The 26,157-nt window shown below is 42.2% G+C and overlaps 1 protein-coding gene across 1 annotated transcript in view; it reads right to left on the minus strand.

The window, feature by feature from the left end:
- The window catches only part of LAPTM4B (lysosomal protein transmembrane 4 beta), a 61,094-nt gene extending 40,217 nt beyond the window's left edge, over nt 1-20,877 (minus strand). Inside the window, exons 1-2 of the mRNA XM_069465469.1 lie at nt 20,563-20,877; nt 2,097-2,208 (exon numbers count right to left, since the gene is read on the minus strand). Coding sequence (XP_069321570.1) covers nt 2,097-2,208; nt 20,563-20,661 — 211 coding nt within the window. The 5' untranslated portion in view covers nt 20,662-20,877. The remainder of the gene's footprint in view (nt 1-2,096; nt 2,209-20,562) is intronic.
- Nucleotides 20,878-26,157: the final 5,280 nt, after the last annotated feature.

A 26,157-nucleotide genomic window follows, 5' to 3' on the forward strand; every position in this document is an offset into this window, starting at 1 on the left:
GGTAGATACTAGGATTATTCCATCTTTCAGAGGGGCAATTAAGGCACACAAAGGTCAGCATATTTAACACATGGCAGGGTCAGGGTTCAAACTGAGCTGTTCTGGCTTCAGAGCCCACACTCCGAACAACTACACTGAGCTAAGTCACTGAAATCAAAGTCTAGTTTCCTCCCCATGTTATGTTCTTATCTCCTGACCCCAGACTTTCTCAACTTAGTAAAGACCCAGATCATTTACTAAAGTTGGAAAGTAGAAGCATCTTTAATTCCTCCCTTTCCCTCACTGCCTAAAACCAGCAAGTTCTGCCAAATCCCACCCTCTTCTCTATCCTCAGTGCATCCTGGATTGTAGAGAAACATCCCCAAGACCAGTCTCCTGGCCTCTGTGCCCACACACCCAGTCCCCATTCAGCAACAAAAGGGATCTTAAAACACACATCACTTTGTGCATTTACTTAAAACCACTAAGTAGCTTTTTCTCACTCTTGATATAAAATCCTCACTATATCTTTTGAATGCTCCTGGTCTATCTCTAAAACTGCATCTTGAGCTACTCTCTCCCCATGAACTTTGTTTGCTCTAGCCCCTTTGTTTTTGGAGACAGAGTCGCACTCTGTCACCTGGGCTATGGTGCCATGGTATCAGCCTAGCTCACAGCAACCTCAAACTCCTGGGCTCAAGCAATCCTCCTGCCTCAGCCTCCTGGCCGAATAGCTGGGATTACAGGCGCATACCATCACACCTGGCTAATTTTTTCTATTTTTAGTAGAGATGGGGTCTCACTCTTGCTCAGGCTGGTCTCAAAATCCTGACCTCAAGTGATCCTCCCACCTTGGCCTCCCAGAGTGCTAGGATTACAGGTATGAGCCATGGCGCCTGGTTTTGTCTTGTTTTTTTAAACTCGCGTAGGTTTCTACAAAGCCATTAAGAAATAGACCGGGCATAGTGGCAGCCATTAAGAAAAAGACCCGGCATAGTGGCTCACTCCTGTAATCCCAGCACTTTGGGAGGCTGGGGCAGGAGGATCTCCTGAGCCCAGGAGTCTGAGGTTGCAGGGAGCTATGATCACACCCACTGTACCCTAGAGCCCAGGTGACAGAGTAAGACCCTGTATCAAAAAAAAGGAAAAGAAAAAAAGAAAGAAATTTGCTTAATCTTCTATTTGAGATTACACACAGCAGCATCCCTCTCCGTTAGCTTGGACAAGGCATGATTCTGATATAAAATGTTCAGATTGCAGTGATCTCGGAGCTGGGCGCCTAGCTTCCGCCCTGCTTATCCAACATCCACCCACATCCCTGTGCGTGTTTCCATTTACTGAAAAAAGGCTCTAAATTCCCCAAATAATCAGCAACATCATTTCTAGAATGGAAAATGACCACCTTCTAGAAGGTAAATGCTGAAACATAATAGAATACACAATGAGATTTTCATGATCCTTTTAATCTTCCCTGTCATTTACTCCTCTTCCTCCTACAAAAGCCAAAAGGCCCAGGGTAAAAAGTCCATGATAAAGCAATTATTTTAAAGATGGGTAAGTTAACATAAGATGAAAAAAGGAGGCCGGGCACGGTGGCTCACGCCTGTAATCCTAGCACTCTGGGAGGCTGAGGCGGGTGGATCGCTCAAGGTCAGGAGTTCGAGACCAGCCTGAGCAACAGCGAGACCCCGTCTCTACTAAAAATAGAAAGAAATTATCTGGCCAACTAAAATACATATAGAAAAAATTAGCCGGGCATGGTGGCGCATGCCCGTAGTCCCAGCTACTCGGGAGGCTGAGGCGGTAGGATCGCTTAAGCCCAGGAGTTTGAGGTTGCTGTGAGCTAGGCTGACGCCACGGCACTCACTCTAGCCCGGGCAACAAAGCGAGACTCTGTCTCAAAAAAAAAAAAAAAAAAAAAAGATGAAAAAAGGAGAGATCTTAGACTCTTGCACTTAGAACAGAGGCAGAACTAGGAAGCACATAAATATTTGTTGATTTGTAATGATAGAAAGTATCAGCCCAAATGGGCCCATGAATCAATACCTGTAATTTAATAGGAAGGACTGACAATCAGATTCCCTGCCCTAAAAAATACCAAAATATCTACGACTTACTGGCATCATCCATAAACTCAAAGTCACCTCCCAGTTCAGAACTTGAAAAGTGATACTGATCCGGGTCAGCCAGGGCGCTCAGTAAAATCAGCAGTACCACAGCATTGATGACCTGCAGTAAGAAAAAAAAATTTTTTTAAGTAACCCCAGGATACAGCCCTTATAACAGAAAATCACACTGACCACATGGAGTTTGACTTCCACAGCGGCTAAACACTCAATACCAAGACCTGCCCATGAAGGGGGCAGGCCAACATTCCCAAGGCAGGAACACTGCCAGCCCATTCAGCTGCAGCCCAGATGACAGCAGGATTGCACCTCCCTCCCTCTGGCCTGGACACCCCAGAGCACGACAGTACAAATATAGGCAGCAGCACTGGCTGCTGGTGGTTAGAAAAGCACAAACACTCTGCAGTTAGCCAAGCACACTCTAATGAGCTAAAGGTAAGCAGCCCAAGTTTCTTCAGGTGATCAAACATTTTCACAGGTTCAATCAAACCATCTAAGAACTAGTTTCAGAGAATGAATGCAAAGCTACTTAGTGACAGAGCCCCAAAATCGTCACCCCTGCACTGCAGAGCAGCCCACGTGACTCCCCTTCTAGCCCAGGCCCACATTTCTGCCTTCTGGATACTGCTGAGGACATTTCCCTTGGCTACTTCAAAGTTCAGCTCCTCTAAGCTGAAATCATCTTTCTTAACATCTCCCACCACCTCTGCTCCTCCTTTTCTGTTTTCTGTCTTTAAAAATAGCATCACCATAAATGATTAACAGAAGACATTCAGGCACTGTGCTAAGTGCTTCATGTGGATCCTCTCTCTTAAGCCCTTGCAAGAACCTAATTGAAGTAGGTGCTAAATTATCCCCATTTTGTAGATGAGAAAACTGAGACTCAGAGGTTAAGAACACCACCAAAGAATATAGACCTAACAAACTGTGGTGGTGGGATTTGAATCCAGGAATTTTAACCTCTCAAAGTGTCCTGATCATTCTTGAAGTCTTGATTGTTATGGGCTTACCCACCCTTATTCCCCACATCCAACCAACTGTGAAGCCCTGACCATTCTACCTCTGCATTTCTATTTCCTTTGTTCTAATTGTCCTTGCTGACTAATATGCATGTGTGTCAATACAGATGGGGCTGGAGGGGCAAGTGTTGTACAGTTTAGGTGACCCACAGGCTGAGACTGGGTTGCTGTTTGTTTTATTGTTTTGAGAGGGGAGGTCTCTATGTTGCTCAGGCTGGCCTTGAACTCCTGAGCTCAAGTGATCCTCCTGCCTCGCCCTCCTGAACACCACGTGAGCACCACTGAGCCTGGCCGAGACTGTGTTGTTATTTCTCCTTTTTTCAAAATTCAGAACTGAGGTTTTATTCAGAAACTCATGAAGTTCAATGTTTTATCCTTCTCAAAATAGAGAGAAAAGATGAACAACCTTTATACATACAAAAGCCTTTTCACTAACAACATTAACTAAAGGCATATGCTACTATAAAAATCATATTTGGAAATATCTATTACAGAAGAGGTTCATATGGAATGTCGGGTTGCTTTACAAAACATCCACTCTAGGATTCATTTTTTTAATAGTACAGCATGACATTCAATCCAGAATTCATTTTTAAATGGCAATCCCCAAGTGGTTGTTTTAGGATCGTTGTAGGATTTGGAATTCTTCCTCTATTTTCCAGATTGTACAATATAGTATGACTGCTTTTTGAAAACAATTATAAGAATAGCATTCCCCAAAGTACATATACATAAGACTAATTTAAATAGATACAAGCATGTAATTAAAAAAAATTTTTTTTAAGGGGCTGAGCACAGTGGCTCATGCCTGTAATCCCAGCACTTTGGGAGGCCTAGGCAGGACGGGATCATTTGAGGCCAGGAGCTCAAGACCAGCCTGTGCAACACAGAGATCTCATCTTCACAAAAAAACTTAAAAATTAGCCAGTGTGGTGGCGCATGCCTGTAGTCCCAGGTATTCACTGGAGAGGCTGAGGCGGGAGGATCGCTGGAGCCCAGGACTTCAAGGCTACAGTGAGCTATGATCATTGCACTCCAGCCTGGGTGACAGTGTGAGACCCTGTCTCTTTAAAAAAAAAGACAAAAAAGTGAAGGTACAAAAAGGACATATGGTGGAAAGTTACCTTCCCCACAGTGGTTATGAGAACTAACAGTTTCTTGCTTCTTTCCAAAGAGCCAAGAAATTTCATAGTGCATTTTAAAGAGAGTGTGATTAATAAAACCCTGTTCAAAGAAAACTTTACGGAACATATCTAAGGCTTAAAGGAAGTATGGGCTAGTCCCACAACGGGCATTACGATGTTTGGCAAAGATGTTACTTGATAAATTGTCACATTTTATTGGCATTTCATTCCCTCTATACTCTCATTTCTGAAAAATTATGGAATGAAATAAGATCAGATCAAATGTGCTTTGAAAAAGTATAAAGAACCACACAAAAGCAATGTATTCATTGTTGCTACCACAATAAAGGGTAGGTTTTAAGGTTAAAAAGGAAGAAGACAAATCTGGGATTCATGGGCAAAGCTATAAAAGAAGGGATGGAGTAAGGAGTTGGTAAGGTGAGGAGGTAGTACAGTGGGGACTCAAGCCAGATTTAGGGACCCTGCAGGGCTACTTGCAGAGTTTGGATAAGCGAAACAAGAAGTCAATGGACAATATTACAGAAGGGAAGACTGTCATCTGACCAGAGTTTAAATGAGTGAACACATGTAAAACATTCAGACTGACCAGCGACTGGCACATAACATCCACTCAAATTAGTTCCCTTATTTCTTCGCACCTTAACAAGAACCATAGAAAAGCTCTTGGCTGGCATCAGAAAATTACTCGTCCTGATCTTCTAAGCCACTGTTATGTAGCTGCTTTCCTGCCCTCTCAGTTCCAAGGGACCAGTCAACTCTCAATCAGCTTGTTATCATCCCCTTGCCTGGTCTGCTCATAATACATTTACTAATTGCCTACAACACATACGGGTGCTTGCTAAGCGCTCAGGAAGGACTAACTCCCCAGGACTTAGAACATGAAGTTAAATATGGCGCATACTCAAATAACACAAAGCATAAAGCAGCACATATGACAAGAGCTCCACGAAAGAAGTATGGAAGTACAGAAAAGAAAGATACCACTGAAGCCTGGGGCTGAGGTGGGTTGGCAGGGACCTGCAACAGAGGTGGCAGCATTTGGACAGGGACTGGAACAATGAGGATTTGGAGCCTCAGAGGCAAGGAAAGATAATTCCAAGTATGAGCAAGGCCACTGGGACAGAGGCCGGTCCTGAAGATAGCAAGTAGTTCAATCTGGCTGGAACACGAGGGATGAAGGGAAGTGTCAGGGGATGGAACCAGAAATGCAGGATGGGGCCAGACGGGGGAGAGGCCTCAAAACCAGGCTAGGAATTTGGGGCTTTATTCCAACAGTTAATGAAGACGCTGTGAAGGTTTTTGAGGTGGGATATGATATGATCAGAGGTTATGTCGTTAGAAGATCTAACTGGGAGAGGTGGGGAGGCTCAATTCGATCTGGTGTTAAATAGAAACTACAGGAGTTTACTGTTCTGGACTGAGCTCCCACACTGGGCACCTAGACCAGACTAAAAACCAAAGTGGAGTCATCACTCATGCTGAGGTGCCATGAGTAACCTGATGTCAGCCAATCAGTTATCTCTCTACTGTTCTGTTTCCCGGTTCCTGCCTTACCAGGAAAATAACTTCAAAATGACCAATCCGCTTTTCTTCATTTCTGCCTCTTTAGCCCTTTTCTGTCTACAAAACCTCCTCTGCTCAGCTCATTTTATGGAATGAAGTGTTGCCCGATTCTAGAATTGCAAATAAAGCCAATGAAGATCTTTAAATTGTTGCAATTTTGTCCTTTGACAGTGGATAATCTTGCAATAGTTTGGCTGATAGGTTATAAGGGTTTTATCCCTTTCATCTCTGATTCTCATGACAACCCTGCGAGGCTGTCATCTTCCATGTGTTATTTGGAGAAGTGACTTTATCTCAGGTCCAATGTGTGGGAGGGCCAGGGTTTGAACCCCAAGACCTTTATCTTAGGTCCTACATGTGAGAGGGCCAAGATTTGAACTCCAAGAACCTTTCCAGGTGAAGGTAGAATTATTAGAGACATAGTAACTGACTAGGTGCAAAGATAAAGGAAAGGGAAGCAAACAAGACCCTGGAATCTTGTCATTATCAGAAACAAGGAAGGTCATTGGAAGGACTATGACAGACTGATTTTAGATACATTGTGCTGAAAGTACCTGTAGGATGTCCAAATAATCATTCCTAGCTTGTCCTCTGGCCTCTAACCCTCCTCTTTTTATCCACACGTGTGCCCTCTGCCTTTCTGTCTTACGTGCATGTCTGCTCTCTCCTGCTCAGCATCTGTAACACGTCACATGGTGTCTGACAGTTCTGGCTGCTTGTCAGTGTGTCTTTCTCACTCCAGGAGGGGTCCTGGTTCCTACGCCTGGCTGTGCCCTAATTCCTAATTGCTCTAGTAACTACCATCATCTACCCTGTACCTCTAGCCCTGTGGCCCTTCTCTCTGCGCTCAGTCACAGACTGTAGTCCTGGGGCCAAGTTCCCTGACAGGTGGTCTGGTCTGGTTCTTTATGAGACAGTCCAGATAAAGGAGGCATAGATAAAACAAAGATGTGATGGTACGCTTATTACACATCACAAATGATTCACCCTTGTGCTCTTTCACAATCGCAGAGTAAAATTTTTGTAACAGAAGGTCTGTGTGCCAACATGTATCTACTGTGTTAGTAGGTAAAACTTCAATTGCTGGATGGGGATCTGGCACCCATGGCTGATGTGAACACAGCAAGGGTCCCCCAGCACCTGTGTCTGTGCAAAGGATGAGGGTGGGACTAGACATGGTAAGCATGGTTAGACAGAAAAGGTCAAACATAGGTCAAAGCCCCATGAACACTGGAGAAGAACTTTCTGAAAAAGAGAAAATGGAAATCACCCAATCATCAATTCTGACCACGAATGAAATATCACCATAAATGAGAACCAAGAAGATAGAGATTACATAATGACCACAGCTAATCTAAATGTAAAACAGAGGAGTTTTTTATGTTCTTGATGCTCACTTGCACTTTTCTTGTATTTTGGTCTGTTTTGTTATGTGGTGTACAGACTGTTCCTGGTCTATTTACAAACTGTTTCTGTGGTATCACATATTTTTCCTTGTTCCTGACAATGATTACTTCCACATGTAAATAAATCCAACTTCTGTCCAATTACTTGAGCATTGTTAGGCCCTCGTGTATTCGCCAGGGATCCAAAGTGCTTTTCATCTAAGTCATATATCAGATCCCAAATGAAGAGACTTGCAGCTTGAATCTAAACAATTGACAATGTAATTGTCAACTCTACTTTTTAAAAGCCTCAATAATTCTATTTATGAGATGAATAGAATAAATACTATAAAAAGAAAAAAGAAAACAAAAAGAGATGGAAATAAAAAGAAATTAAAAAGCAAAAAAATTAAAATAAAATAAATAAAAGCCTCAATTAAAAAAACCTTTAGAAAATTCAAACCGTGATAGTAATTAAACAATAACCAGAAATTTACACATAAAGTTGTACCCAAAAATGATCATTGCAGATTTATCTGTAACAATAAAAATTTAAATGTAGAATGGCTACATATTAAAGTCAAGTAATGGAATCCTATAAAGCATTAAAATCATTTCTTAAAAGATGTTAATGACAAAAAAATGTTCACAGTATAATGTTAAATGAAAAACACTGTACAAAAATTTATGATTCTAATTTTCTTATCTATATCTGTAATATGTTCATGTATATAAATCACAGGCTAAAAAACTCTAAAACATATAACAGTTATAAACCAGGTCATAGGTTTGCAGGTGACTTGTACCTTTAATTATCATTATACCTTTTTATTATTTTCCAGAGCAAGTAAGCATAATTACTTTTAAAGTCAGAAAAGATTATTTAAAAGCTTCAAAAATGGTTCAATATAAAATACATTCCAGAATACTGTATTATTATTAAACTTGATTGTCTAAAGAGAAAAAACGAATATGGTAAGAAGATGATCAATAATAAGCAAATCTGTCCAGGCATTCAAATCAAAACTTGGAAGTAAGTATAACACAAGGGAAAACATCATGAGTAAAGCAGTAATTCAGGGATCTGCCACTTCCGATAATGGCAACCTAGGTAACACAAACCAATCTTCCCACTGAGGACAACTGGAAAATCTAGACAAAATATAAACAACGTCTGTGAGAAGGCATTAGAGCGCTAACAAGGCAGTGAAGAATTACTGCTTCCAGATCCAGAAGGCAAATACACCCCTGGGAGCGTTTGCTGATTCCAGAAGAGATGGAATCAAAGAGAAGAGATGAAAGCAAAGAGCTTGAGCAGCAGCCCTGGCAGCCTTGCTGGGCCTGGGCCAGAGCATCAAAAGCAGGGTGCAGAGGGGCAGTGCAGGGCATAATTCCCTAGTCCTTTGCCAGTGAGACCCAGAGGGGCCTTACCACAGCAGTAAGGTAAACCAGAAGGAGACAAGCCTTTGTAAGGACACAGTCCAGCTTTGCTTCATCTGAATCCTGAAACTGGATTAAGGGGATCCCCAACCCCTGTAAGAAGCTATTAAAATCCTTAGTTGAGAAAGATTAACAGCCTAGGCCTCAAATTATTTCTTCAATTTTTCAAATACTATGTCCAGAATGCAACAAACAAGAGAAGGCAGGACTTCAAGAACAAAAACCAGCAGAAACACACAACAGACCATAGGTGCTCTAGGTATTGAAGTTGATGGGTATGTTCTTTAAGTGACTATGTCCCTGATCTTCAAAGAGATAAGAAAAAAAAGAGACAATGAGAATCTTGGCACAGAACTGGAATCACAAAAAAGGTGCAAATTCTAGAATGAAAAAATACAGAAATCTGGCCGGGTGTGGTGGCTCCAGGCGGAGGCGGGAGGATCATTTGAGCTCAGGAGTTCGAGACCAGCCTGCGCAAGAGCGAGACCCCATCTCTACTAAAAAAATTGAAAGAAATTATCTAGACATCTAAAAATATATAGAAAAAAATAGCCAAGCATGGTGGCGCATGCCTGTAGTCCCAGCTACTCAGGAGGCTGAGGCAGTAGGATTGCTTGAGCCCAGGAGTTTGAGGTTGCTGTGAGCTAGGCTGATGCCACGGCACTCTAGCCTGGGCAACAGAGTGAGACTCTGTCTCTCTCTCTCTCTTTTTTTTTTTTTTTAAATCCCTCTTATATTTTAGCCAACTGCACTTGTCGAGACTCTGTCTCGGAAAAAAAAAAAATACAGAAATCAAAATCAAGAACTTAGGGATGACTTTAACCCATTAGACAGGGTTGCAAGAAAATTAATGAGTCAGATAACAGAATATTCAGACAGCTGCTTTTAACAAAAACAAAAGCAGCCAGAAAACAATGGTGTTACATATTCAAAATATAGGAGGTGAAGGGAGGACTGCCTACCTACAATTTTATATCAAGCAAAAAAAAAAAATCCTCAGAGATGAAAATGAACTCAGATACTTTTGCATAAAACTGAGGGGATTCACCAGAAGCTCAACAGCCATGGTAGCACTAAAGGGCATTCTTTGGACAAAAGGAAAATGATACCAGATGGAAGGCTGAAGATGCACAAAGAAACTAACAATGAAAAAAAATAATTACACTGGCAATTGTGAATACTGGTAAATATAGTAATGATTTATGAGTACAAAAAAATAAATAGAATCAAAATACATAACAGCAGCATATACATAAAGAGGTGTTGATTGAAGTGAACTAAGCATTGTCAAGGAAGAGAACAAAAGTACCAATTAATGTTAGATTTTAAAAAGTCAAAGATGTATGTTACAATGTCTAGGATAATCATTAAGAACAATCAGACTAGGGTGGCAGCTTTTCTAAAAGTTATTAATGGCAGGTGTGACTTTCATTTGGGTTCCACTTCATGGGCAAATTAATGAAAGGAAAAGTTTGAACTTTTAACTTAAAATTTCTTTAATGCCTTTCTATTTTAGCACCTGTTAGGTCCGGAGCCAAGAGACACACACACACAGAGAGAGAGAGAGAGAGAGAGAGAGGAGAGAGAGAGAGAAGGAGAGGGAGAGAAAAGTGGGGGGAGGGGGGGGAGAGAGAAGTGGGGGGAGGGAGGGAGAAACAGACAGACAGACACACACACACACAGAGGAAGCCTCCTGTATAGCAAATGTTGTTTATTTTGAGCATCTGGGTACAGATCGGTGGAGCCCAAAAAGGCATCCAGGAGAGAAAAGGGGACAGCCTTGGGTTTCTGTGAGAGGAGTAAATACTTTTCAAACAACCAGGAGGGATAAGGAAAGTAAGTTCTCCTTTTGCATTTCATTCGTGTATCTCCCTAGGGGTCTGGCAAAGGTTCTGTGCCTAACACACCCCTAGGAAGGGGAGAAGGGTGGGTTCTATAGGAGGTTTGGATGGAAGTTTGGGGAGGGTGAATTCTTTAAACCTAACAGCACCAAGTTTAAAAAAATTTTTTTAATTTCTTTCAACAAGTTTTTTTTTTAGAATTCTGATCCAAATGTGCTCTTATTTAAATTAGACCCTCAATAAGGACCTGTTCTGATTTTAAAATAAATTTTTGACACTTTCTATTTCAATTCAAACAATTGTGGATATATTCTGGGGGAAAAATTAGATTTACCATAAAAATCCCATTTGCCTAAGAAATTGACTAAATTAGGTCAATTTACTATGTGCCCAACACTCTGCTTGAAGCTAACAAAAAGTGTTATACAAAAATGATTAAGACATGGTCCAAAGGATTAGTAGTCCAGAGGGAGAAACATACATTAACAGCCAAGTAAATTATGGAAATGCTATAATATTCATTAACCTATTCATTCAAGTATTCAAAAATTACCTATTAAGCAACAAATACTTTCCAGGCACAATGCTAAGCAACATATGGCGAACCCCTCAAAGGTAGCCTATTATCCAGTGGGAGAGATAACCAAACAAATTGAATGTTCCATTCAGAGTGGAAATGAATTGTTATATTAGTGGCTTGGGGAGAGGGGATTGGTAGTTTAGAGACTTCACCAGGAGGTGACATTAACACCAGAAAGTAACAGACTTTTGGAAATCTTGAGAGACAAAGATTACAGCACAAATAATCTTAGGATATCAGACCAAGTGACTGAGAATTGCCCAGTTAAAAACTCCAAGGAACACAAACACAGTAATGAGCCCTGGTTGGTGGTTCTTTAAATGGATTATAATGGCAGCCCATGTTTTGAGTTGCTGAAGCTCTAAATCAAAGGACAGTCACTAGGTTGCAGACTGTGAAGGAAAAAGTTTAAGGAGTAAAATAGAAGTTGTACTTTTTATTAGAGCCCATCTCAATAGGCAAATTTAAGATCAATTATAGAGGTTTCCCCCCAGATTCAATCAGGTCCTCTGACTCATCTGTGCAGCCCACAGTGCCATTCTTTTGGCAGGTCTTCCTCATGGGTGAGGAACTAAATCAAGAAACCACCATTACCACACATACCGTTTTATATTACAAAAGCAGTGTTGCTTCCCTACCACGTGTGATTATTATTACACCATTCTACGATGAGGACTCTCAGCTTTAGAGGAAACCTGCAGTGTTCTCAGCTGCATATGGTTTTCAGCTGAAACACAATCGTTGGCTCTTTGATTACAAATGCCATATGCACTTTCCAGTAACCCGGGTTACTTTCAAGAAGCCACCACACCCCATTCACAAGCCCTGGCCAACTCTGCTAACCAATCCCTGGCAGCGGGCTCAGAATTCTTTTCAAGGGAGTGTTCCAGACAGCCACTCTGAATCCGGCAGAAGGCTGACATGCAAAATGATTTCCCCCCACCCCACCAGCAGAAGCAATCCCCTAATTTCTCTGAAGGGACTTAGGTGGGTTCTGGTCTTCATTCTCAGGCTGAGACACCAATAGAATCTCAGAACACAAGGTCCACATAACTAAGAAGAAAGATCTCTGGACAGACAGAGGATAGAAGCCAAACGATGGTCCCCTACCAGAGGCAGGAGGGAAGTTGTCCAAAGAGCCACTGGGAGACCTAGGGGTGCGGAGGGGACCAGGAGAATGAGCGTGTCCCTTTTATGTCTTAAAGAACATTTTAAATCTTTGAATATGAAGAGACAGGCCCAGCCCAGAACTTAGTTTAGGATAGGCAATGGAGACATAAACTGTGCATTAAAAAGGTACCAACTGCTAGGGAGTTAGAAGGCTGGAATCTGGAAAAAAGAGAAAATGTGAAGTGCAAAATGGCTGAATTAACTTTTTAGTACAGCAAACATGGGGCTCTCTGTGCTCTAGTACACTGTATCCATCAGGTCTGTTAGTACTGCTCTTAACCACTCTATTGCAACAACTTGGATTGTCATAAGATATACATTGAAAGACTATTTGAAGTGGTATTTTTTAACTTCCTGTTTAGTTTTAATACATAAAAAATGCTTTCTTCCTGTAGCTGTTTACCGAAGACAGAAATTAAACACCTAAAACAGAATGTTTTTACAAATGAAAGTAGGACAGTAAATCAGATATAATTTTTTCATTCCATTCAGGAACAGTGTTGTTACATTGTGCTTTAGTGTTAAAATTTTCTTTAAAAATGGCAATACATTCAATACATCCAAAAACAAATTTTAAAATTAAAGATTAAAAATTTACATTTTCTAGGATTGAAACAAAAAGCTGCAAAAGTATAACTTCACAGTTTTTAAAAAATCAATTCTCAAATTAAAATCAAATGTAATTATTAACCATCTCTCAGATAAAGAAATGTTTATAAACATAAAATTGTTGAATGTTTTCTCCTTTCCATACATTAAGTATATGCCATAAATATTCATCACTATGGATCTAGGTAATGAAACATTCTTCAAGGTGTCAATATTTGATAGTTACTTTTATTTAAAAGAAAACAGTACCTAATTACTTCAAAAATTGATGGCCTCTGAAGATCACTGCTGCTCTTAGCTATTCTCAAAGTAATGAAAAGATTAGCAAATTAATTATCTATCACTAATATAAAAGTATCCTTAAGATTCTATTCTTACACACATTTTGGAATAAATATTAAGATTTTGTTTTGTTCAATATATTGTGAAAGAATTAAAAACTAGTAATAGTCAAAGTTTTAACTACATAGGCAAGATTCTAAAAAAAAGGGGGGGTTGGCATTAGAAAGGTACATGTCCCACTGAACCACTGCTAACAAAAGTGTGGTCTGACAACAGCTTCAGCACCACCAAGGAACTAATCACTAATTTAGAATCACAAAGACCCACCACAGAGGAAAGGAATCAGAAAAAAATGTCAATTAGACTGACGACCGACCTCTCAGCAGCAAAACAAAAGTTAAAAGAAAGTGAAAAGATAGCTTCAATGTTGTAAGAGACAGTAACTGTCAACCTATAATTGTATATCCAGCAAAATTATCTTTCAAGAATGAGAGCCAGGTAGAGCACCATGGCTCACTCCTATCATCCTAGCACTTTGGGAGGAAGGAGGATCGCTTGAGGCCAGGAGTTCAAGATCAGCCTGAGTAAGACCCTGTCTCTACAAAAAATAGAAAAATTTGCCTCCTACTGAGCAGCTGGGACAACAGGCCAGTGTGTGCCACTATGCCCAGCTAATTTTTCTTATTTTTTGTAGAGACAGGGTCTTGCTATGTTGTTGGTCTCAAACTCCTGGATTCAAGCAATTCTCCCACCTAGACCTCCCAAAGTGCTGGGAGCCACTGGACCACTGACAGCGAAACTTGATCTTTTTAAACCTGAAGGTCTATTACCTCTTTTGTGAAATTGGACTCACCAGTCTGTCTTGATGAAAAACTATTAAGTATTCAAATCATTCCACAATCATATTTAGTGTCCTCTATAGAAAAAGAATACATAGGCCTAAGGGTAAGAGTATTCATCTCAAAAACAATTATATTTCCCCACTGAATATTAATAAATTCACATTCTGAGGGTGGGCATGGTGGCTCATGCCTGAAAACTAGTAACTGCTGTATCTCATATCCAGGGAGCTATAACACACCCTATCTGGTTTTCCAGCCATATAAAACAACCTGCCATTTGAATCTTCCTTAAAAACTGCTTTCATATCACCCCTATTCGTAATTCAATGTTCCCCACTGTCTACAAAATAAAATCCAAACTCTTTAGCCCAGTATTTAAGTATTTTGCAACCTAACATAGTGGGAAAAACCCTAGACAAGATTACATAAATACCATGAATCAGCCAGTATTTTGCCCTGGAACTATGGGCCAAGGCATAGAATTTGACAGCTAGAAAGAAACTATTAATCTTAAATGAGTATCTTACCACCTATCATGCCTGACCCAGGGTTGCTTTGAGGTCTACATAAGGACAAATGTGAAAGCCCACTGAAAACTATCAATCACTCTACAAATACAGGATGTCGCTTTTACTATCCTGTAGTCAGACAAAACCCATAAGCTATAGAATTTCTCAGGATACAAAGAGAATCCCCTCCTTTTGAAAATTTGATCATTTGAGTCTATAAAACAATATATTAACAGAAAAAAAAAGTATACAAATTTATTATATGCACACATGTGCCCCGGAGTCATACAAAATATGAAAACCCAAAGAGAGGTTATGGCAGGGAGAGAGATGGAAAGGCCTAGCTAGGGAAGGCGGTCTTGTTATGTAGATGAAATCTCTGGGATAGCAGCTCTCGGAAACAATAGTTGGTAGCCAGTGGCAAGTTCCTCTGCCAGACCTTCAAAAAGGTGTCAGACTCTCAGTCTCTCTCTCCTAGGAGAGTTAATCTTTCTCAGGTCAGCATGAGCGGGGGAGGGAAGCTCAGAGAAAACCTGGCTGCTTATTTCCCTAATGTAGATTTTCCCTAAAGATGCAAATCTCCTCCACATAAGGCAGCTTTCCAGGGCTATTCCCGTCTGCAGTTTCTCTAAAACACCATCTTGAAATATGCCAAAGAGGTATATTTTGGGGTGCGAGATATTCTAGTTTTCTTTACTTAGGTACACAAGCAAGCTGGGACTTTCCAAGTGAACTAGTTATCTGAAAGACCAGGTCATAAAGCCAGTGAGACCAGCTACTCTGACCTCTTTCATCCTTTATGATCTGATATATGCCCAACTACCCTACGAATAGTGTCTGGCACAAAGAGGCATTCATTATGTATTTGCTGAGTGACTGAGTTCCTAAAATACAACTTAACCGATGATTTTTAAAAAGGATATGTTAAAGGGGGACCCAGCCCAGGTGTCAATGACAGATGCTTCCATTTACCAGTAACACGTGGTAAAACAATACAAGAAATTGCAAAGGAGAAAGTATGCTTTGGAGCATGGTGAGAAATGCAGGTCCTGATGATAAAAAATATTCCATAAGAAATGTGGACTTCATCCTAAGGAGTGTAGCAGATATTTTTTATTAGCCTCCAAACATTATTCCTTTCTCCTTCTAGTAATAGTCTGATTCTTTGGGAAATTACTCATCCTTCCACCCTCAACCTGGTGTTATGAATAGTTAATCCTACCCGGCGGCCTTCCATTCCTTCTAGTCTATAGTTCAAAGGTAGAAGAATACCCCAGACCCAAATTCATCAGTATATTCTTGTCACCTCCCTTGGCCATGTTTGGTTCAGGGAGGAACAAATAATTTAACCTGGTCAAATCGGAAAGAATCTCAGGACTTAGAGCTTAAGTATTGGCTTGCAACTGCCACAGCCATTTGTATCCAAAAGGAGGATAACCTGAATGAGAAAGAGGAGGGGAAAGAGATGTGGCTCAGGCCATAACTGTTTAAAGGAGGGAGACCAATTATGACACTATTTTTTTTTTTTTTTTTTTGAGACAGAGTCTCACTCTGTTGCCCAGGCTAGAGTGAGTGCCGTGGCGTTAGCCTAGCTCACAGCAACCTCAAACTCCTGAGCTCAAGCGATCCTCCTGTCTCAGCCTCCCGAGTAGCTGGGACTACAGGCATGCACCACCATGCCCGGCTAATTTTTTTTTTCTATATATATATTTTTAGCTGTCCATATAATTTCTTTCTATTTTTAGTAGAGATGGGGTCTCGCTCTTGCTCAGGCTGGTCTCGAACTCCTGAGCTCAAACGATCCGCCCACCTCGGCCTCCCAGAGTGCTAGGATTACAGGCGTGAGCCACCGCGCCCGGCCTATGACACTATTTTTTTTTTTTTTTTTTTTTTTTTGAGACAGAGTCTCACTCTGTTGCCCAGGCTAGAGTGAGTGCCGTGGCGTTAGCCTAGCTCACAGCAACCTCAAACTCCTAAATTATGACACTATTGTAATAGCCAAGAGCTAAATGAGAAAAATGAAGGAGAAGAACAGCACAGAATAAGAAAGTAGAACAGAAATTGATAGGACACAGAGATGGAATAAAGAAGAAGAGATTAAGGTGGCAAGATTAGCCTGGTTTTGTGCTACTAGGGAGGCTGAGGCAGGAGGATGGCTTGAGCCCAGCCAGGAGTTTTAGGCTGCAGTGAGTTTGAGCCCAGGCAGGAATCTAAGGCTGCAGTAAGCTACAATGACATCACCACACTCTACGCAGGGTAACAAAGTGAGACTGCCTCAAAAAAAAAAAAAAAAAAAAAAATTATTTGAGATGGATCACAGATCCAAATAAGCTAAAACCATAAAGCTTCTAGAAGAAAACCTAACAGAGTATCTTTACAATCTTGGAGTAGGGAAAGAGCTCTTAGAACACAGAAAAGTACTAATCATAAAAGAAAAGCATTGACAAACTGAACTTAATCAAAATTAAAAATTCCTATTCATCAAAATATATCAATAACAGGAGTAGGCAAGCCACACACTGAGGAGAAAATATTCACAAAATATATATTTTAAAAAGGACTTGTATCCATATAAAGTTCCTACAAATCAATATGAAAAAGACAAAAGCCAGGCCAGGCGCAGTGGCTCACGCCTGTAATCCTAGCACTCTGGGAGGACAAGGCTGGAGGATCGCTCAAGGTCAGGAGTTCGAGACCAGCCTGAGCAACAGCGAGACCCTGACTCTACTAAAAATAGAAAGAAATTAGCTGGACAACTAAAAATATATATAGAAAAATTTAGCCGGGCATGGTGGCGCATGCCTGTACTTCCAGCTACTCAGGAGGCTGAGGCAGGAGGATCGCTTAAGCCCAGGAGTTTGAGGTTACTGTGAGCCAGGCTGACGCCATGGCACTCTAGCCCAAGCAACAGAGCCAGACTCTGTCTCAAACAAAAAAAAAAGAAAGAAAAAGAAAAAGACAAAACCCAATTAAAAATGGGCAACAAACTTCACAAAGGCAGATACATGATCGCCAAGAAGCAACGATAAAACCGTCCCACATCATTAGTCATAAGGGAAAGGCAAACTAAAGCCACTGAGAACTACCACTACACACCCACCAGAATGACTAAAATTAAAAAGACTAACACCACCGAAATGTTGGCAAGGATGTGGACCAACTGGAACTTCATACATTGCTAGTGGGAGTGTGAAATGGTAGAACTGCTTTGGAAAACTGGTTAGTAGTTTCTTACGAAGTTAAACATACATCTATGTTTATCCAAAGACCAACAATACCACTCCTAGTTGTTGCGGCCCGATTACAGAATGGGGGATGAACACATAAAGAAACATACAGACACACAAAGATGGTACAAGACTGCAGCGCCGAAAGCACCAGTCGCTTTATTTTTATACTCCTTTAGTCCAGCAGCTACTTTCTGGTACATGACTATCTTTAGAGCCCTGAGGAAAAATGTTCCATTTCTTATGGAAATTGCTCAAGGAAGGCAGACGTTTGCATCTTAACCTTTAGACTTCATTACCCGGGTGCAGGACAATGAGACACGCCTTGGCTTGTGTCCAAGACCTAAGGCCCATGGCTATTTGCCATAAGGAACAGTTTGTCTATTCAATAGGCCATTGACCTCTAGCTCCAAGAAGCATTCAGCAGTCAATAGGCCGTGTGGGGACCTATTGACCTTTGGCCCCAAGAAGCACGTCCAGCTTTGCTGACTCTGGGCTCAAGCCAATTCTTGCCCAGGGATGGTCTCTACACTAGTTATTTACCAAAGAGAAATAAAAACATGGCCACAAAAAGTCTTGTACAAGAATGTTCAGAGCAGCTTTATATATAATATCCCCAAACTGGAAACTACCCAAAGGTCCAGTATCTAGCAAATGGATAAACAGATTGAGTATATTCATACAACAATACTCAGCAATAAAAAGCTATAGATATACCCTCAATAACAAGAATGAATATAAAAGAAGTTATGCTAGGAGAAAGAAGCCAGATACAGAAAGATTACACACAGTGTAAAACCACTTATATGAACAGGCAAAATTTACCTACGGTGATAGATGGAGTTGGGGCTGTGGAGGGAATTAACTGGGAAGAGGCACAAGGGAACTTTTCTGGGGAATGTTTTGGAAATGTTTTAAAGCAATGTGGGTTACATTTGCATTTGCAACTCAATGCCACATCTAATTATGGATTTCATCATATGTAAATCACAATTAAACAAAAGACAAAAAGTCATTTCTAATTCACATCTGCTAGAAAGCTTTCTAATTATCTTCCAAAAGGCCACATATTTCCAAATACTAAGACATGCACACCAATAACTACTTTCCACATGAGTATGCTCACACAGTAGACAAAGCATGCTGAGTACTCTCCTTTTATCACACCAATAGTGTCTGGTTGGATTACAGCCAACAACAGGGCTCAAGTAGATTTATCTTTCCTGTAGATCACGTAGTACATTTGCCTAATGCAGTGCCCTAGATTTTACAAATTACATTCAAGGATGTACTTCCAAGTCTGCAGATTTGAACATTTTCAAGGAGGACGCAGACATTTGCATAAATTGTCTTGATCATCAACAAAACACCAACTATTTTGAAGCCACACACTATACTTTTGCTCTAATTTTAGATTTCTATAAAGAATTTCTTGGCTTTTAGTAAAGAGGAGTTTGAGCCAATATGCTGATGTTCTATCTGCATTTACACTACACAGGAAGAACCCACACATACTAAAGATCTGTTTAAAAGCTTTTAAGGCCAAAAATTTCTATTGTGTGGCCATGATAGGCACTGACTAAAGGAAACTTGAAACTATAAATAGCACAGTAAACACCCAAACACCCATACAGGGGAGGTGGAATGTTTTGCTTATAATACCACAAGAAAGGGGTTCACAATTCGACATAATATCCATATTATACGAAAAAATGAGGAGTCAACAAAAAACTCCGACTCATGATTAAGAATGTGTCTTAGTAAGAACTGAAAAGTTCTATATGCCACTTGTCTACCATTTTTAAGGCATTTCCTCTCGACGCAGCGGTATTCGCTGCAAAGTGGCTCGGGTCTAACTCTCCATCATGAATGTCACAAAACCCAAAATGCAGTGGAATTCGGTTCAGTGTTGGTGCAGTCTAGGAGTGCCAAAAATCAACCTAGGGCACGTACAGGCCAAGATTCCATCAGGTTTCCTCACTACCCCTGAGAATCACTGCTCCCCATACAAATAGGATCTTAAAAGCGCCAACCTGAAAAACATGTCAGACTTGCCAAATGTGTCCGTTAATAAAAGGTACTGCGACCACCTGTCCATGGGCAGGAAAGAAGTGGGTGGAAAATGGCTTCCCCGGGCAGATTGAAACGCACGCAGTAAATCACACGCAAATCTCTTCCTACGGTAAGAGCTTTAAAACAAGAATGTGCGGGAGACCCATGCACAGGAGGGAGGCAGGAGCCCCCGACCATTTCAACTCGGGATGCGAACGCACAGCAAACCCGAGGAGCGATGCGGGCATGCAGAATGGGCACGCCAAATCTGCAACCCTAACCACGGCGGCAGCAAAATATGCCCCGTCACCTCCACGACGGCTGTCCGCACCCGTCAAAACGCAAAGCCCAACGGATTTTAAGAAGAAAGGAAAGGAAACACGTGCCGGCAAGATAAGACTGGAGTTGTTCTGTCTCCGAGTGCACTTTCACCGACCCCGCGGAGCCCCGCGGCGGCTGGAGCCCGGCTCCCCGCACCGCCCCGAGCGCTGACCGTGAGGCGCGCTCCTTCTCCAAGCGCCCCTGGCCCGCCCCTCACCCCCGCCCCAGGGCCCCAAACTCCCGGCCTACCCCCGCCAGGGGTGGCGAGCTGCGGGGACTTGCGGACAGGCTCGCCCGGAGAATTAAGTTTCTAATAATATAACTTTAGGCGGATGAGCGCCGCCTCGCCCAACGCCGGGGCCGAACCGGGAGCCAACTTGGGGGCGTGAAAAGCCACGCGGGGGCGTGGGCCGGGGTCCCGGGGTCCCGCGCCCAGCCTGGCCGGTGCGCTCCGTCCCGCGGCCGCGCTCACCAGGTTCCAGACGCCGAGCAGGATGGTGCCAGTGCGGACATGGCAGCACAGGCAGCAGCTGTTGGAGTAGAACCGCGTCCAGGGCGCGACCATCTTCATCGCTCCGGCCGCGGGCGCAGTGGTGCGACCGCGCGCAAGTTTTCAGGAGCGTCGACCGCGTCGCTCAGTGCCCGCCTGGCCGCTGCTGCCGCCTCCTCAGCCGCTCTGGCTCCCGGCCTGCTCGCCCGCCCGCTGTCCGCCTCGCTCCGCGCTTCCCCGAGAGCTCCGGGCAGTTGCCGCGGCGGGACCCTAAGCTCTAACGACCGCGGCGGCGGAGGCGGCGCGGGAGGCAGTAGGAGGGGGCGGGGCGGGCCGGCACGTGACCTGCGCCCGGGCCTGTGACGTCACCGCGGGTTCTAGCCAGCTGCGGGCGCGATGAGCCCTTGTAAATAAATACATCATCGCTGCACCCTCGGCTCGTCCCGCGGTTGGCCTGCAGGGGAGTTCCAGGCCTTCCCTGTTTCATCTGGCCGTGGGTGTAACTCTGTTACGTGTTCGAGACTCTTTTACTCTAGTTCGTTGTTTTTCTCCCCTCCACTCCTATGTTGCAGATAAGCCCTAGGGTGGAGTGCTATCACTGTTATCTTGAAAACTAGAGGAAGCAAAATTGCGCGGTGATTCCAGTCCTCTGCAGTACTTTGAACCATCGCTGAAGCCACTAAGAGCAATTTGTCTCTACTTCCCAGCTCAATTCCTGTGGTAGTAATTAATCTTTCCCAGAAAATCGGATGTGTGTCAAGGACATCCTCGCTGTGCTTTGGGTAGCATTTTTAATCATGACTGTAGCGCTAGAGAAACAATTATCGTACCAATTTTACTGACACAAGGTCTCTGTAAGACACAACACAGTGTTGAGAGATAGCACTGGTTTGGAGTTTATTTCCTCCCAACTGGTGTTTTGTCTCAAAGCGCCCTTGTTCCAGATTATCCTCTAACTTCTAAAGCCAAGTAAGTACCTAATATAGTTCAGATTATTAGCACGTATGAAAGTTTTATTTGAGACTTGGGGCAAGAAAAAAAATGGTTTGATCTAAATTTCTTAAGGACAGGTTATAATAGGAAGAAAAATGATGTTAGTTAAGACTATTCAAGTGCAGAACTGGTTAGTTTTACGAGGCTTTAAAGCTGTGACATTCTTTTTTATTTATTTAATTTTTATTTTATTTTATTTTTTTGAGAGAGGGTCTTGCTCTGGCTAGAGTGCAGTGGCATCATCATAGCTCATTGCAACCTCAAACTCCTGGGCTCAAGCAATTCTCCTGCCTCACCCTCCCCAGTGGCTGGGACTACAGGCAATGCCACCACTCCTGGCTAATTTTTTTATTTTTTGTAGAGACGGGTCTCACTCTTGCTAAGGCTGGGCTGTGACATTCTTATTGTGTAGTTTAATCCTGAACCCTAAGGGACCCAAAAGCCATCTCCAGAGATGTCAAGTAAAGGCCCTTAATAAAAAATAAGTAACATTACTGTGGGAGTTCATCAGAAATACCAAACAAGAAAGCTCAGGAGTTGTTTTTGTTTTGAGACAGGGTCTCGCTGTGTGACCTGAACTAGAGTGCAGTGGTGTGATCATAGATCAAACCTCAAACTACTGGGCTCAGAAGATCTTTCTGGTGAAACTGCTCTTCAGTAACGGGGTGCAAGGTGAGAACTGTTGTAAGGGCCTAGCTAAAAATAATGATTATAATTAGTAACTGTCCCCCATAATTGCTACTCCAGCCACCCAGCTGGTGGTCATAAAGATTCTTAACTTTTCCCCATAGCTGGTGTGCATAAAGATTCTTAACTTTCTCCATAGATAACATCACCTTTTCTAAACCTAAAGGTAGTTCTTAAGATATCATCTAGGCCCGGCATTCCAGTGGATCCATTGGCCCACCCAGACCAGTGGCCCATACCAAAAAACTGACTCAACTGGAATTGTGACCCCAGGGACTGGAGCAACACAAAAAGATGATTTCCACATCCCTATAATTTTGCCCCAATTAACAAACCTAATTGCCTAATCCCTTGCCTGTCAAACTATCCTTAAAAACCCTGTCTCCCAAGTTCTCAGGGAGGTAGATTTGAGAAATCTCTCCCATCTCCCCACTTAGCTCTATATGGAATAAAGACTGTCTCTGCCATATTGGCTTCTTCTTGGGCAGCAGGAAAATGAACCTGGTTGGGCGGCAACACTGGCTTAGCCTGCCCAATAGCAATGGCTACAGGCTATCCCACCATGCCTAGGTAATTTTTTTTATTTTTAATTATTTTATTTTTATTTTGTTACGTTGCCCAGACTGCCCTCAAACTCCTGGCCTCAAGGGATCTTCCTGCTTTGACCTCCCAAAGTGCTAGGATTACTGGCTTGAGCCACTATGCCTGGCCAAAGTTCAGTTTTTATTTTGTGTTCTCACCACAAAATTCTAGTTTCTTTCACATTAAAGATAATTTTCTCTCTGGGCTTTGGCATTTAGTATTTAATTATGCCCACAGCCTCTTTTAATGAGATATAGGACAAGCATTAGTGCTCTGAGAAAAAATGGAACTATAGGATCAGAACGATGAATGTTTCCTTGAAAGAGACTAGAAATTCAAACTCCCAAGAAGTTCCCATAACTCCTGCCCTCTCTTCTTTCCCCACCAGAATGTCATATTCATTAGGCAAAATGACTCATTGATTCAAGGGAATTTTAGATTTCAGAAAGCTTACTATTCAAGATCTGAATTTACAGACAGTTGCCAAATTGGTCTAGGTAAGAAAAGAGACAGAGACTAGAGGAAACCTAGCAGGAGAACAAAAGTAAGAAGAGAGAAAAATACCTTTGCAGATGAAGTGTATTATATAATACGAGTTGCATTTATTTGGATGTAAGAGTGTGGGGATTGGGCTAAAAACAAGAACAGAGGCTTCCCAAGGAACTAAGTCACAGCTGGGTCACTCTTTTCAAACAATGGCAAATTTAACTGGAATACTGATTGGAGTAGTACAATTATTTACAAAATTTGCCTGGTTTTCATCCCTAGGAGCCTGAGTTTCTAGGGACCACACTTGCTCCTTTTCTGCTAGAGCAAAAGATAACAGCCTCCATAACCTAGGTCAGGTTGCCCTGCAATTCACTCACACCTCCTTGCCCAAGGTGCATTCCCTACCAAATTTTAAATGGTTCTCACCTTTCAGACTTTAGGGCTTGCAGCCTCTTTGTCACCCAGGGCCTTTCCTTTGTCTTCTTATACGCACAATTTTTCAGTCCTTATATCATCCCCTTACCTCCCCCTTCTGAGTTCAGGTATTTCTCAGTGAGTGGGGGGACATTTTTCTATTAGATAAAGCCACTCTCCTTCCTTTTTCAAATCTCTAATTTTCTACGACTAATCGTATTTCAATCTCTTGGTTAGATATTCAAACTACCCAAAGTAATTTGAGTGCCTACCACATATGAGAAATAATGGCTACAAAAATTAGAAACATTCAGTTCCTGCCCCCAAAGTTGACCATCTAGCCTAGAGGCACTAGTTACTAAGGTGTAAGTCAGAATTGTGCTGAATATCATTACAGGTAAAAAAACAAAATGCAGTAGGAATCCTAGGAGGGATGATTACAATACAATGTGGGATGTTAGCATTTCAGTTGGATCCTGTGAAGGGGAAATGGTTCAGGAAAGGTGAGAGAAAAGACACTTCCTCCAGGGGTTGGATCGGGCCAGTGAGGCATTTGTGGCAGGGAAGGTCTTGCTTCAGCTACCTCCGTTATCTAAGCAAGGGTCTGTCCCAAGAGAGACCTCAAGACCCCTCTAAAGGCTCAGAGACCAGCCTCAGCAAGAGTGAGACCCCGTCTCTACCAAAAATAGAAAAATTTAGCCGGGCATGGTGGTGCACACCTGTAGTCCCAGCTACTCGGGAGGCTGAGGCAGGAGGATCACTTGAGCTCAGGAGTTTGAGGTTGCTGTGAGCTATGCAACTGCACTCTAGCCTGGGCGACATAGTGAAACTCTGTCTCCAAAAAACAATTAAATAAAAATTAGAAAAGAAAAAAAAAGTGAAGGCTCAAAGAGCTACTATCTAGTTTTCCTGTGAAGGAGCTCAAGGAATTTCAGCCCAAAATATGACACTTTGGTATAAAGACTTTTTTGAATTAAAGGCCCTTAGAAATCAACAGACATTAGATGGCACTTTCTCTCTATTTTCCTAAAAACCAGAGACCCATCAAGAATTGCCTTTCCTTCTCCTCCCAGTTATTTCAGTATTGAAGGAAAGAAGATCAAGAATGCAACCAGACCTGACCCAAGCCATTTAAAAGACAATACCTATCTTTCAGGTTAATTTAATTTCCAAAGAGAATCATTTGCAAGCCAATCTGTTTCCCCCATCCATTCATTCTCCCAAGTATCTATTCATCCTCCCCAATAAACATTTATTGCCCCTCCACAAAATTAACTATATTCCTCATCTCCTCCTGCCCCTCTAAAATGAGGGTATATAAACTTCTGAACTCCATCAGGATATTGAGTAATCACTCTGTGATTCTCCCGTGCCCATGGTCCCAGGGTAAATGAATTTGTAATCTTTTCTTATCAGTCTGCCTTATTGTGAGTTGATCTTTCAGCAAACCTTCCTGGGACAAAGGGGAAGTTTTCCCTTCCCCCCAACACCTGGAAAGGAAAAAGGGAGGCAATGCCTTCCCTATATGTGTTGGAAAAGAAATCCATTTATAGGAAAAGAAACCCTTATATAGGTCAGGCAAGATGGCTCATGTCTGTAATCCTAACACTTCAGGAGGCTGGGGTGGGAGGATTCTTTGAGGCCAGGAGTTTGAGTGCAACCTGTCTGGGCAACATTGCAAGACCCCCTTCTCTACAATAAATAAAATGTTTTAAATAATAAAGAAAAAGCAATCCATGTACCTATGTCAGATGGTGCTGTTGAATGTCTGCTGCAAAAATGAAAGTACTGCTCTCCTAGGTGAAATAAAAGAATCTTAGAGGCCCCCTCATGTATTCTCCAAATAAACCAGGGACCCACTGATTCATTCATTCATTTATTGCCTGAACAGGTGCTTACTGAGTACCTCCTTGGACCTGAGCATGGCTGCCACTTCAAAGAACAAAAGGCAGTCTATCCACAAGGAGCTCATGATTTAATGAATGAGGGAGACAGAGAAATAAACAGGAAATAACCTGACTAGCAGGACAAGTGCTTCAATATGTTTAGCCCAGGGTGCTGTGAGAGCCCTTATCTCAGCTTTGGGAAGATCAGGTAAGAGGGAATCCCAGAGTTGGTGACATCTAAATTCAGACTTGTAGGGTAAGTTGGAGTTGGCCAGGGAAAAAGAGAGAGCAAGGACTTCCCCCACCCCCTGCAGGATGGAAATAGGATCCTACAAGTTTAAAAAGAACAAGTAACACAATAACTAAGGGAAGGGGAACAGAGTTGAGGCTAAGGAAGTTTTAGTGGTGTCATTGTGAGTGGGGGAGATAACTGATGATGGAAACCTTTTCTTGCCATGCTACCCTGAGACATTTGGAGCATATTTCTTGAGGAAAATGGGGAATGGCAGAACTACTGAAGGTTTCA

Source organism: Eulemur rufifrons, chromosome 3 (genome assembly GCF_041146395.1).
Source record: "Eulemur rufifrons isolate Redbay chromosome 3, OSU_ERuf_1, whole genome shotgun sequence".
Classification (NCBI taxonomy): domain Eukaryota; kingdom Metazoa; phylum Chordata; class Mammalia; order Primates; family Lemuridae; genus Eulemur; species Eulemur rufifrons.